This window comes from Pristis pectinata, chromosome 15, assembly GCF_009764475.1.
Source record: "Pristis pectinata isolate sPriPec2 chromosome 15, sPriPec2.1.pri, whole genome shotgun sequence".
In the NCBI taxonomy this organism is placed as follows: domain Eukaryota; kingdom Metazoa; phylum Chordata; class Chondrichthyes; order Rhinopristiformes; family Pristidae; genus Pristis; species Pristis pectinata.
The window spans coordinates 18,035,259-18,050,351 of record NC_067419.1 but is presented as its reverse complement, the minus strand read 5'-3'; the positions used below and the strand labels follow the sequence as shown (position 1 = coordinate 18,050,351).

The following is a 15,093-nucleotide window of genomic DNA, read 5'->3' as shown; positions in this document are numbered from 1 at the left end:
TCACTACCAATCACTGAGGGCAATTAGGAAACACTGGCTTTATCAGTAACATCCATCAGTAAATGAACTAAGCACAAAAGGTAAATATTCTATTATTGATGACCACATCCAAGGCTCAAATAAACAATTCAGAAAATTTTAAGCAGCATGTAGCCCTGGATAGTGGTCACAGAAGCACACCTTTCAAGGCCAATTAAACACCTTTAAATACAATTGCACAGCATTAATGGCAGACTCTTACTTACTTCAGAGTAATGCTGGCCTGGTTGACCTTGCTGCTTGATGCCACGCTTGTTCTGTGAAAGGTTCATGGCATCTCGAGCCCAATTGTCTACCAGCTTATGCAAATCATCTGTGAAGGTGCCTTTTCTACTGGTCATCGCCGGTTGTTGCTGGGTCATTTGCCCAACCCCACTAACTGCATTTGTGCTAGTTGTCCCTGGGAAAATACAAAGTTGATTAAATTCATTACAAATATGATCAGAGTTTTCAAACAAAAGAAAATTAACTCACTGATATTTTGATACTCAAAGATAACTTTGTTTCATGACTACTTATGCTTGCTCTTGATACATAGAAAACCAAGAATTATCAGAATTCATGATATACAGTAAAGATGAATCCTTATTTTGTCATTCCTTAAATATTAATGATGGACTGAAGCAACTTGGGTGCTTCTCTTCATAAAAGGATATAATTTAAATATCTTTTTGCTGAATTGAATCAATTGAAAGGACTCAACAAGTTTTATTAATATCTTCTGAAGGTCATTCATCAATGGATCCAGACTGTTGTGTATAGACACCCTGAACAAAGCTAAAGGGTTTGCCAGTAATTCTTACATTCATATCATGCATCTCACTTCAAACAGATTGTATGGCCCAAGTTTGTGTTATGGAATATAAGCACTATACATACAAGCTTATTAGTTAAGCCATTTGGTAAAGGCTTCATGCAATCTTCCCGTACAGTTAACAGGAAGTTCAAAGATGTATTAAAGCCAAGTCGCATTTGAGCATGCAATGCATCCAGACAGAGCACTAAACCCATCCACATTGACAACTTAACCAGCTAATAGCACATGCAAGACCAAAGCTACCTTTACACTTGACTTCAGCATCATAGGTTCTGTGGTATTTTAATAACGGCCAGTTAAATTCAGTGTATTAGCAAGGGATGAAGGTTGTGGTGGCGGGTGGGGGTAAACATTATTGGTTTTTATATTTACTATTTCACTTAAGCTCTGTTCTATTATGAAGGATCTCTTTCAAATAACTGGTTGGGGGAAAAATTAATTCCATTCAATTTTAGATTACATTTTACAATTTACTAATCCACAGAAATTAGTTTATTATAATTTTTTTTAAGTAAACATATTCTGGTCAATATAAGCCATGAAGCCAACCAGAAAAATCATTTCTAACACTGCTTCATGTCATCATGCAAAACAAAAGAAAATTTCTATGAAATTTTTGCCCTCCCAGTACACTTAAATGGTGGTGTAGAAACCTCTAAAAATAAGTCACACAAGCTGAACTGCTAAAGTCAGATGCAAGGATTATGGTACAAAAGTGTCACATGCTATGCAAGTAAAACATGAGAAAAGGATAATTACTACACAGTTGGTTGCATGGGCAGACTTTTTTCACCATCTTCCCTAAAGAATAAAGAAAAGTGCTTGGAGAAGAGAAACATACAGAATGGAAAAAAGTACATTAATATCAATTGAATTGATTAGTGTGATCTCATATGGGATTCTGTTGTAGTAAAACCAAAGAGGAAGCAAATGGTCATCATTTAGCGCATATGTGCAAAATCCAGGAAGTGGCAGCCTCATTAAAGTGTAATTTTTACTACAAACGAAGTATACTTCTTTGAACCTATTACAAAATTTTAATCAAATATGCAATCTTTTACTGCTTGATGATTACGAATTTGGAGCAGTACACAAAGCCAAATATATTATTCAATTATAAAACCAATTTTGCCTCCATCTTCTAGTTTTTCAAAACATCTAGAAGTTATACACTGTTTTCCTATTTATAATTCTTCCAATATCTGTACACTCTATACAGCACAACTGCTCTGCAGCACCACAGAGAGGTTGATATGTATACATCTATGAAGAGAATTCATTTTTTTCCTCTCAGTGACTGCTTTAGTGTTGTAATAAACCAGCAAACTGGTAAACCGCAAACAAACCGTTGGTGGGACATGGTCAAGGAGGAACATATTCAGCTTCAGATCAAACACAAGTGACCTTTAACAGGGTAATTTCTTTTCCTGTCTTCCTGTGCTATGTATAATTAAGGTCATGCATTCTTAGCAAAACCACACAGAATGAGAATCTGTATGCTGAACAATACTGCATTTCTGAAATTGATATTGCTGTTTAAAGTTAACTCACCCAGTTCTCTAATCGCAAGCAACAGCTGTGGTGGAGCCAAGACAGAGAGCCAAGAGGATTAGGGGTGTTGAGTGCCCAAGAGAAGTTTGTTTTCAGGACAGGTAAAATGAGTAGTTTAGCAATTGCGTTCATTTCACAGCAGATTCCAAAAGAATATATTTATGGGTATGTAAAAGTTATTTTTGTTTTGGTAAAAATATGGGCAGCAGAGGTGCAACTGGTAGAGCCACTGCCTCACAGTGCCAGAGATCCACTTTCAATCCTGACTTTGGGTGCTGTTTGAGTGGAGTTTGCACGTTCTTCCTCTGCAGTGCGAATTTCCTCTGGATACACCAGTTTCCTCCCACATCCCAAAGACGCAAAGGTTGATAGGTTAATTGGCCACTGTAAATTGCCCCTAATGTGTAGGTGAGTGGTAGAATCTGAGGAGAGTTGACATGAGTGTAGGGGGAAATATTTAAAAAGGGATTAATGTAGGATGAGCCTAAATCAGTGGTTGACAGTTGATGTGGACTCTGGGCCAAACGGCCAGTTTCCATACTATATCTTTCTATTACTATGACTATCAATTCACAGGTTACCATTTTAGTAAATCAGGATGAAAATAATTGTTTGCTGTGCCAAACAACACTTTAGCTAAGAAGTAAAATTTAAGATATACATTTTGAATTATTTTCTTATTAATGGAATTTGCAAATAATATCATAATCAAACTAAAAGATGAATTTTCAAAATTCAGAAGCAGTGCTGCAAAATAAATTTATCTACGATAGTTTCCAAATATTTTAAGGAAAAGGGTAAAGATAGTCTTTTATGCACCATTTATATTATAAACAGTTACACTCCAGGATATTTATTCCCTCTTTAAACTTCAATAACCACAATGCTTGTTTGTAATATGAAGTTACTTACACAGAGCTGCTAGATAGTGGAAAGGTCAGAAAATTGAGACCAAGACAGTCAGAAAGCTGTAATCAAACAACTTCCATGAGATGTAAACTCGTAGGAAGCCATGCTGCTTTTGTTGAACATTTAAACTGACATGCACTAGGATTAGCAGAGATAAAGTCCACTGGACCTGCATCCATACCAGCCTGTGGGATTCAAAGTGTTTTGGCAAATCAGGAAAATGACTGGAGCATTCCACCACACACCAAGTCAAGTAGTAAGTCAATTATCATCTAATATGTTACCCATTTTTTTAAATTATGCAGAAATATTAAAACTTAGTTAGCTTATAGTGAAACATATGGTACAGCATAATTTCAGTTATGAGTACCAATCATTGCATTTTTTTTTGCACTGAAATGAGATGATGCAAATGACCCTGTGGGGATTCACTGAAGGATCTGACAGGAAGTCTTGTATTAAGAACACCTAGATCTGTCTTTCAGATTAGCCAGAGAACTCAAACTATTGCAGTCTATTCTTTATCTTCTTACCCTCTTCCCCATCTCTCTCACCACATGAGCCTATTTTACTGCTGCAATATATACATAAAAATTCATACTTGTATAGTTGTGCAACCACTGAATAAGGATCAAACTCTTGACTGTAAATGTGAACAAGTGAAAAAAGTGTCAAGCAGAGAAGATGGAAAGCTGAAGTGAAGCCACTTAGAACCATAATGATACAGCTGTCTGTGGGCTTGTTCCAAATGTGATTAAAGAAAAACTGCAGAACTTTTTTTTTGGTAAAGGCTATCCAGACAACTCTTCCTTGCCTTTTCATTAATTGAGCAGTACAACAATGTACCAAACCACTTGAAAATTTAGCTTGATACTGCAGCAGCAGGCATTGTAGTGTGGTGATAGAGGCAGGGAGGATAGACTAAATAATTCAGAACTAGTGAGAGCTCTTTTGACAAAGGTTTAGTGAAACCACATGCAAAAGACACAAGCTTATAATTGACTAATTATAGCTATCTTGGTATTTTATTACAGCTAAGCTATTCCATATTTAAATAACTGTGTGAGATGAGAGAAGGGAAAACATTCACAGTATTACACCATTGTTCCTGAAATCAGAACTATGGTATAAACATCTAGTGTCAGAACGCAAAACATTTTTTTAAGCAAATTGACCACTGGCAGATGGAATGCCCAAACACGTTTTATTATAAACACATTAAAGATTGCATCAGAATTAGAATAAAAAAATGCTATTTTAATTTGAGAAGTTCAGATTTTGTTAATTTTAGAACAGAAAACCTGGCATGAATAAAGGACAAGGGGGCTTTTTCTAATGATGCAGCCATGTTTTGAGTCAACAACAGCAAAAAAAAAGAAAAATGGTCAGAAAATTATTGAAATAAAAAGTTGCCATGCAATGCATGGAAATTTTAAAACATTACTAGCCTCTCCTATTAAAAGTTTCAGGACAGGAATTGAAATAGTGACCTATCAATGCCGAAAGCTTACCTACTACCATCATAGGAAGGTTCAGATGCTATGAGGAAATGTGAAAACCACAACGCTAAGGATTTCTACAATGTAGCTTACTTAAAAAAAAAGGTTTATACCTTTGTCAGGAGTAAAAAGATGTGGTTTATTTTAACACATTAAGACCACAGGTCCCAAATGGGAATAATGTTTTCCCCAGTAAAATATGAAGTATTTCAATCGTATTTTAAACAAAGTCTGACAGTTTTCCAGTGTTAATGTGCCTGTTATGACATTTCTTGTGAGTTGGTGTTGTTGATATACCCTAACCAAAGGTGTTCTAATGACTATAATGACTGAAGTAGATAATACTGTATATGATTGATTTTTAATCAGTGGCGCAGAACAATGTCAAGACAAACTGCACAAACTATAACTACAACTCATTTGAAAGACTACACAAGGACTTGAACATGGTCAAAGAATTTGAGCTAGCTAAAATGCAAGTTCCCAACATCCAATGTGCTGCTAGTTTTTGGGTGAACAGAAGCAATATAGTTAACTTATTACTGTGAAGGCACACTCCATAGTAAAGCACTTTTAAACTTTATACAGAATATCCAAAGAGTTCATGGATATTTGAATTATAATTCCACCAAAAAGGCAATTTTGACCATTTAATGGTTCTTCTTTTTAAGAAACACAATTGTGAAAAGGGCACAAAAGCTATATTTTGCAACTAAATACTCCATTCTCAACAGATGCAGATAAGGTGTTTTGAATCTGCCCTCTTCATTTCATTTTCTGATGCCTTCTTTATCTTCATGGCTGGAGATACCCAACGATGCCTTCTGATGATCTGTCTAGCCTAGTATTCTGAAAATGACATTGTCCAGCCCACAGGCAGCCATAGTAAAAACTCTGCCTCCGACATAAAACTCAGCAAGGCAGCTTTACATATTAGCAATGGTTAATACATTGACAACAGAGACTAACTGAATGCCTCGAGATAAACTGGTGCCTGGGAAGGTACAGTAATGGCTGCTAGTTATGGATCAAATGTAGCAGAACTCAGCAGCTGCACCCGAGGGCCATGGCACTGGATGCTACTGAATATGCCTTGCACACTTCACATGCTTTGGTATGGCAGTATGTGCAAAATTAAATATCAGGTGGGCCTGGAGGGAGCAGTGAGAAGGCAGTGACGAGAAATGGGATTCGATGTTAGGTCTCTGGAAGTGGAGGGAAGTGGAAAACGGAGGAGGAGATGAACAAGAGAAGAGAAAACACAAAATCATATTGGGGCCTTGGTCACAAAGCAAGATTTCTTTCCTCACTTTTGTGTCACCTCAATTTTGCAAAAATACTTCCAAAACCAAAGTTTTACTCATACTTCTCAAACAGATACAAATATGCTACAAAATAAAACTTTCTGCAGGCCTCAAGTTCTACAGGGGCCTCAAAACTAGGCATAAATGTGCTATCTGGATTCAAAAACTGTATTCTTTAAGTGATCTGTTTACTGACATGCAAATACGCACACAGTCATGACAAGTTGTTGGCAACCTTATGTGAGGATCACCTGTATAATTTGTTTCTTTTTCCAATTCATTCCCAGAGATGAGTTAATTCACAGTACTTTTGTTTTTCTATTTATCATGCTGCCCCATGAGAAAACTTCGAATAGGTGACTAAAATTCAGAAAACATAGTGAACAGACTATGCATGGATAGCAGCAAAGCTTCATGTAGGGGAAAGAGAAAGAAAAGGCAGATGAGAAAGAATAAAAGTGTTACACACAAAGAGCCAGACAGGGCGTACTCAGAAACCTTGTCCTTCTGCCGCCAAGTTTAAATGTTACTTGTTCTGATGCACAGTGAAACGCTGCTGAGCCTGTGACAGAGTAACAGAAAAGGAGGAAAACAGACAACTATAGTCAGAATATTAGTTTTATAAGCATCGAGGGAGTATGTCACATTGAATATAAAATCTTTTTCATTCTAAAGTTTTTTAAATGAAATGCTATTTTGTAGACACACCCAGGCTACCTGCAGAGCTGCTCAGATCATTTGGACGAAAAAGTTTGAGAAATAGTCAAGTAATTTTTTTTTGTTCCTCATGAAATTGCAATTCTAAATACAGGAATTTATCATCTCCAATAACATGCATCATTCTTGCTTCAGTTTCTTCTCATTAAAATAAGAAAATCAGTTTGGTTTGATTCTTTTCCAACAATTATTTTCACTATATAACAGTTTGTCAAAGGCTAATCTTATACTGAGAGATCACACAGCTACAGCAAAATATTTTCTCATCAAATATTTTCAAACTGGATACCACAACTTCCTCATCCACCTCAGACATTAATCCCCTTCAAGTGTCCTACTTGCATATAGCATACATTATTCATAGCTTCTAAATGTTTCCAGGTTTCTGCCATTGCCTGAATATGTACAGCAGCTGCTCAACAGTTACCATCCAATGTTCACCTTCACAGAAATACCCACAACCTACAATGGCAGTTCAGATTATGTAGCCCCCAGAAATTTTAAATTTATATGTGGAACGATGAAGTATTGGGACCTGTATTGCATAGAAAAACTGCACTGGTCAATCATTCACAAAACCTTTGGGCAATTACTTCAATCTTCATTGTTATGAATAATGGAGACACTCAAAATACAATACAGGTGACCCCTGCATTATGGCCATTCGGGAACTTCGTCCTTACAGAATTCACAAATCACTACCTAAAAATTTGAGATGTGGAATAAAATTCACTCACAGTGGAAAAAAATAAACAATTTCTTTTCAACTCTCATTTCTTGAGGTATGCACAGATAACACTGCTTCACATTACAGAAAATCACATTACGGGCATTTTTTTTTAGGAATGCAATACCCCCATGATGTGGGGATCACCTGTGGAGGGCAAGACTGAATGAGACAAATTTAGTTGGTAACAGATACAATCACCAGTTTGTTTGTAACCAACTTTTGAGAGGCATTGACTGAGCTTCACTTGTCAGACATCTGGCCTGCATAAACCAAGAATATTGAAATAAAATCCTGCCATGGAAATCAAATGCATCGAGACAAAATTGAACTCAAAAAGTAACTAAGAACCTGCCAAAATACATTCACTTTTGTTCCAACAATGGGAAAAAAAACATTTCCTGGAAATGTATAAAACATGGAGTTCTTTCTTCAGACTAAAGGGAACATTAACACTATCAATTTGTGTTAGGCATTAGATACCAAATCATACATCTATTTATATACATACTGAAATAGAAGAACAACTCTTTTTTTAAAAAACTACAGTTTCAACTGAATCAAAATATCATTCAAAATAGTCCCATTGAACTTCACAGCACAAAACCAATTCACAAAACAGAAACATTGAAAATTGGCAACATCTGACTATTCCATCTCCTGGCCCAATCCATGGCAGGTTTTGTATGTAGATGTTATAAGTTTAAGAATATACATGCATGTATAAATTCATACATGTTTAGTGACTGCTGTCTTTGAATGTTGAACATAATGTTAACTTCTATCTAAAATGCTTTCAGTACATGCTTGAGGGCACCAGTGTCAATTACTTTAGCCTGAACAGCTTATTTTAAAGGGAGTTGACTTAAAAACGCATCTATTTTTGGGACATTACAAAGTAGGGATGCAACAAACAGTTCATCCGAAGTGAACACTGATTTCAGTAGAACCAATCCACCTTTAACTTCTTCAAAAGAAAACTAAATGCACACATGAAGCAATGTGTAATTTAATTAAAAGGATAATTCTATGGGATATTTGATTTAATAAAGAATCTTTAAATTATCAGAGGGCCTGCCTACTTCAATTATGCAAAATGCTTCTATCCTTCAGCACTTCCAACTTCAGCAAAAGTTCCAAGTTTTCTCCAACAAACCTACCCTCGTAGCTTTCATTTTTTGAAATAATCTGGAGGTAGAAAAATGTAACCTGTGCCAAAACTACTTGCTGAAAAATTGTTTAAAATTCCTGATATACAATACCCTCTCTGCAGTATAAACAGGAACATTGTTTCACTTGATTATACTGTAACTAGAAAGGCAGCCAAGTTCTGAGTAATGAGGCAAACAAAGAGTTTAGGCTGTTAAATGCAGAACTTTCAGTATTCTTTCCTCTTCTGTGATAAAAATTGTGTTATCAATGTGTCACTTTTAATTCTAATTTTTACACCTGCATTATTTTTCTTCTTAAGAGCACTGTGATAGCAATTCACTTAAGAGATCAGGATCAACAAACAAAAACAACGAAAGATAAGGCTTTTGAGCCTCATTCTCAATTCAATGCATAGGTACTATATTAAATACTTTGGCCATTCACCTTTGAAGCTTCAGCTGAAAGAAAAGCAGCAACTCACCCTAAATTATTCTAAAAGTGGATATTTCTAATGGAGTTAAATCACGTGCTGCTACACAGTTAGATAGCCGCACTTTCACTCGGGACATTGAAGCCAGGATTCATATCACCAAATTCTGGCATTCTACTGCTGAAAGCTTTAGAATTTGTCATGAGATGTGCAATGCTTTAACTCTTCTATGCTGCTGACATGAACAAGTTTAATCGTTGGTTATTTCATTTTGATTAGCATCTTCTAGAAATTGCATTATTTTAAAATCAATATTAGAATGGTTAAAATCCCATAGCACAGAAAGAAGCCAATCAACCCATTATGTCTATGGCAGCTCTTTGAAAGAGTTATCTGATTAGTCCCATTCTACTACTCTTTCAAAATAGCTCTGCAAATTTCTCCTTCTCGCAACACCTTTTTAAAACCTACTAATGAATTTGGCCCCATCGCCATTTTATATCACAACGTTAAAAAAAACATGTTCCTCAGGTATTCTGCAAATTATCTTAAATTTGTCTTACCTTGCTACCCACAGTTTTGTCCCCCCTTAATTGCTATCAAAGAGAAAACTCCTACAATTTTGGACACCTCCATTTGCTTGATCCAAGAAATAAATCCATCAGTACAGTCTGTGTAAGGGGATTCAGCATATCAGTCCTCCTCAAATTTCTCTGCTTGGAGAGTAATTCTACTTTCTGCAATATGAAAATGTGTTCTAATCCCCATGAGCCCAATTGACTGAAATATCAGAGTCAAAAGTGGGGAACATTTTGCAACCGAGTGTCACAGACTTTGTTTCTTCATGATCAATAAGATGTTTCCTGAGATTTGTGTTTCCTCCTGTACATGTTCAAAATCCAACTTTTCTTCCTCCTTTGCACTAGTTCTTCCATCCCTGAAACTACATGCCAATTATGAACATCCTTCACATTTTGCATATGTCATTCTGTAAAAAGGTCAAAAGAGAGAATTGATCTGTATTTCACTAAAGTTTACTTGCTCTCTGACATGGCCACTTTATGATTGATTCCCAAATATGCCTTATTCATTACATCCTACTTCAACTCACAGTATAACTAGAAACTTCCAAGTTATCATAAAACACTAATATTAACAATTTTACATTCTGGCACTCTATCTATTTGCAAACTAGAATTTTCAGTATAACAATCATTTGGCATACCTTGGGTACCCTTATGAAATGTCACAACCTAACAACATAAAAGTGGTACCACCTCTACATAACCCTACCAAGCTTGAGATATCTTGGCCCATAATTTAGGATAATGCTCAGAGCTATCTCGACATTCTTAAAGGGGTGATAAAAGGGGTTGATGCAACTTATAATCAGAGGAGCTATGCAGCTCACCAAGTGCATGGATGAGACACAAAAGTGACGGAGGCCTTGTCTGAACAAAAATCTTCCCACACACAAATCCATACAATTCCCTCTCAGGCTTGGTTATAGAATCAGAGAGTCAGAGTTGGAAGCACAAAAACAGGCCCTTCGACCCATGTCCATGCCAACATTTTTGCTCATCTACACCAAATCCATTTGCCCTCATTAGGACTGTATCCTTCTATGCCTTGTACTTTTATGCACCTTTGTAAAGGAATCATAAATATAGCAATTGTATGTGGTTCCACCACCCGTGGCAGAGCATTCCAGAGGTCAACAATTCTGTACAAAAAAAACTCCACCCCTCCCCACCCCCAACCTCCCTTCAAAACTCCTTCCTCTCACCTTAAACCTATGCCCTTTTATTTTTGATACCCCTACCATGAGAAAAAGAATCTGACTATCTACCGCATCTATGCCTCTCAATCTCATATACTTCTAACAAGTCACCCCCAAGCCTCCTTCACTCCAGGGAAAGTCCAGCCTATCCAATCTATCCCCATACTAAAAACTCCTCCAATCCAAGGATCATGCTGATGAATCTAGTCTGCAGTCTCTCCAGTACAATCACATCCTTCCTTTCATGTGGCAACCAAAATTGCACGCTATAATCCAAATGTGGCCTAACCATGTTCCCAACTCTTATATTCTATGCCTCAACCCGTGAGGCAATCATGCCACATGTCTTCCTTACCACCTTATCAACCTGGGTTGCCACTTTCAGGGAACTATGGACTCGGACCCCCAAGTCTTTGTTCAACATCTCCTTAGTTCCCTACCATTTACTCTATGTTCCACCCATATCAGACTTCCCAAAATGCATCACCTTGCATTTGTCAGGATTAAGCTCCATCTGCCAATGCTCTGTCCAACTTTCCAACTAATCTATTTTCTGCCAAAGCCTTAGACAAGCTTCCACAACACCACCAATTTGTGCCATCCACAAACTTACTTATCATACCTCCTACATTCACATCCAAAACCATAATATATCACAAAGGTTCCAGCGTTGATCCCTGTGGTGCACCACTAGACACAGACTCATCAGAAAAACATCCTTCCACCATTATCCTCTGCCACCCATCATCAAGCGAATTTTTGATCCATTTAGCCAGCTTATAAAGTCCAGATGGACAACATCTATCACCCTGCCTTCAATCTTCTTGGTTAGCTCCTCAAAAAAACTAAAATTAGTTAGACAGGATTTCCCCCTCAGTGCCTTGCTGACCATCACTAATCAGCCCCTACCTTTCCAAGTGGATACAAATCCTGTCCCTTAGAATTATCTCCATTAATTTCTCTATCACTGACACAAGGCTCACTAGGACGGCTTATCCCTGCTGCATTTATTAATCAAGGAAGAACATTACCTATCCTCCAGTCTTCTGGTACCTCACTTGTGGCTAACAAAGATTAAAATATCTGTCAGAGCCCTAGCGATCTCCTCTCTTGCTTCCAAGAGCATTCTAGGACAGAACCCTTATGCATTCCAAGACGTCCAATATATTCACCTTCTTAATACCTATGTGGTCCATACAAATCAGCATATCCCTCCCTGAACTCACAATCCTCCACGTCCTTAGAATGTAGAACATTACAGCACAGTACAGGCCCTTCGGCCCACAACGTTGTGCCAACATTTTATCCTGCTCTAATATCTATCTAACCCTTACCTCCCACATAGCCCCCCCATTTCTCTATCATTTTTGTGTCTTAAGAGTCTCTTAAGTGTCCCTAATGTATCTGCCCCCACAACCTCTGCCAGCAGTGCATTCCACACACCCACCACTGTGTAAAAACTTACCCCTGACATCCTCCTTATATCTTCCTCCAATCACCTTAAAATGATGCCCCCTCATGTTAGCCATTGTTGCCCTGGGAAAAAATCTCTGACTGTCCACTTGATCTATCTCTCTCATCTTGTACACCTCTATCAACTCCTTCTCCTTGGTAAACAGACGAGAAGCATTTAGGACCCTGCCCACATTCCCTGGCTCCACAACAAGATTATCCCTTTGGTCCCAAAGGAGACCCAGTCTTTCCCTAGCTACCCTCTTGCTCCTAATACGCTTATAGAATGACTTAGGATTTTCCATAATCTTAAATGCCAAGGATAGTCACCTCTTTGTCCTCCTAATTTCCTTTAAGTACTCTCTGTATTCATCTAGGATTTGCTTGATTGTGGTTGTGTATATTTGTTATTTTCCTGATCAAACCTTCAATAACTTTTGTCATCCAAGGTTCCCTAATCTTGCTATCTTTTCCTTTCACCCTCAACAGTACATGTTCCTGAACTCTTGCCAACTCTTTTAAAAGACTCCCACTAGTCAAAATGTTGTTTGAAGCCAAGCATCTGCTCCCAATATACTTTCTCCAGGTCCTCTCTTACGCTATTGAAATCAGATCTTCTTCCCCTCCACCTCCCCCCCACCCCCCCCCCCAATTTAGGACCTTAACTTCAGGACTAACCTATTCCTTCCCATAACTACCTTGAACCTTACTGAATTGTGCTCACTTTTACCAAAGTGTTCTCTAACCAACACTTCCACCAACTAACTGGTTTCATTTCCTAAGAGAATGAAAAGTACAGCTCTTTTTCTGGAAGGCCTATTTATATATATCGTTTCAGAAAAAAAAAACATCTTGGACACACTTTCCACCCCATACATTAAAGCATTCCAGTCAATATTGGGAAAGTTAAAATCTCCCACTACTATAACCCTTTGCTTTTACACCTTCCTGCAATTTGCTTACGTATGTATTATTCCAATTAACTACGAGGCCTATAGTATAATCCCAGCAAAGTGATCACCCCTCTCCTATTCCTAAACTCGACCCATAAGGTCTTGTTGGTCAATCTCCCCAGGATATCCTATCTACATACTGTTGTGATGCTCTCCCTAATCAACACTGAATTAGCAATAAATGCTTATGTGGCAGTTAGTTACACTTCCATCAGTTTATTGTTGTTATTCTGATGTGGATTAGGTGACCTCTCAGTAAAATCAGGGCAAGCCAACAGTGCACTTTGAATAATGACAGCATGTCCCTCAAATCACATGCAGAAAATATGCCTTCTAAGGAACTACGCATGATTTAAACTCCTATAACTAATGTAGTAATTAAAAAACATCAGAATATGCAACCGAAAATTTTCAAATTAGTTCGCAAAATTCTTACCTGGTCCAGTAACAGAGACACTTTGCCCAGAAATCACCCCTTCACTTGTGTAAGCAGAGTATAAATTTTCACTGGATGGCGAGGGTTTCAGCAACTGACCTTGTCCAGAAATGGTGAATTCGTGAGTACTTTGGGATGGCAACAGCATCTGTGGTACTGTCAACATTGAAGTACTCTGAGCAGTTAAAGGCCCTGCAAAAGGGAACAGAGCAACAACATCAGCAGTAAATAACACTGTACAAAAATGAAAAGGCACCATGGATGTTGGTCATTACCTACCTGAAAGTAAGGGACTTTTTTGTCCTTGAGAGCTGCTCCGACTGGATTTGCTGCTTTTCCCTTTGGTGGGTCGTCTGCGACGTCCAGACAGGGGTGCTGCAGGTGGAATTATTACTGCAGGTGGCGCCTTACCCAATTTTATATAGAGCTCCTCAATCTCTTGCTTTTGCCGTGATTGCAATTCTTGAATCTCTTTCAAATGTCTGAAACAAATTGTTTTAAAACAGTACTGTTATAAGAAAGACAAATGTTTGCTTTATGTGATACCTATCCTTAAAATGATAGAAGTATGGGATATTTTTTTTATAGACCTTTCCAATTTATATACATTTGTAGCCACAAAATGCTTGTATAACATACATATTGTCATCAAACACAGCTTTAGCAAATCCAAGAATCACTTGTGAGCAAGCTACTTTATTGATCGACTCCAAGGATCTGAAGATCTGCAATCTGAACTTTACCCTGGCAGCAGTCACTAGGAAACATGGGAGCAGGACATGTCATTCAGAGCAAGCAGTCCAAGGAGAAAAAAATTGTGTCTTTCAACAGAGAACATTTTGAAAAACTAAGACCCAATTGAGAAACTAAGGCCCTGGGAATATTGTGCCTAATATTTGTTTTGCTAAATTTATTTTAAAACAGCATGCAACATATTTTCATGCATACAACATGCTTTAAATAGGAGTAATAAAGCTTAGTCAGGCGATTTTGAAAGTTATATTAATACAAATGGAGAAGCAGGCAATAAAAATTCTTAAAAATTTACAATAATACATTCAGATTTTTTGCTTTTCCCAAGGGATACGGAGCAAGTTGGATGAATACAGTTCAATGAAAATTATATGAAATTGATTAAGTGGTGGAAAAAATGTAGGGCTCCTGTTTCTATGCTCCACTTCATTATTACTATTTGTTACGATAAGCTCACTCAGTAAAAATCCTTGGAGATTCTAAATCAAGAGAAACACAAATATACATTCAGTAATATTGTCAAAATATCTTCTCTCAAATTTACATTCCAACATCAAAAAAGTGGCCATTTCTC

The 15,093-nt window shown here is 37.4% G+C and overlaps 1 protein-coding gene across 6 annotated transcripts in view; it reads right to left on the bottom strand.

Moving 5' to 3' along the window:
- wnk1b (WNK lysine deficient protein kinase 1b) overlaps positions 1-15,093 on the bottom strand; it is a 138,967-nt gene that overhangs the window by 3,154 nt on the left and 120,720 nt on the right. For 5 of the 6 annotated variants that reach the window (XM_052030822.1, XM_052030823.1, XM_052030825.1 and 2 more), the window contains 5 exons: positions 14,046-14,248; positions 13,767-13,958; positions 6,589-6,681; positions 1,616-1,657; positions 246-439 (listed from right to left, as the gene is read on the bottom strand). In XM_052030822.1, the coding sequence (XP_051886782.1) occupies positions 246-439; positions 1,616-1,657; positions 6,589-6,681; positions 13,767-13,958; positions 14,046-14,248 (724 nt within the window). The remainder of the gene's footprint in view (positions 1-245; positions 440-1,615; positions 1,658-6,588; positions 6,682-13,766; positions 13,959-14,045; positions 14,249-15,093) is intronic. The other variant, XM_052030827.1, reaches the window with a different exon arrangement.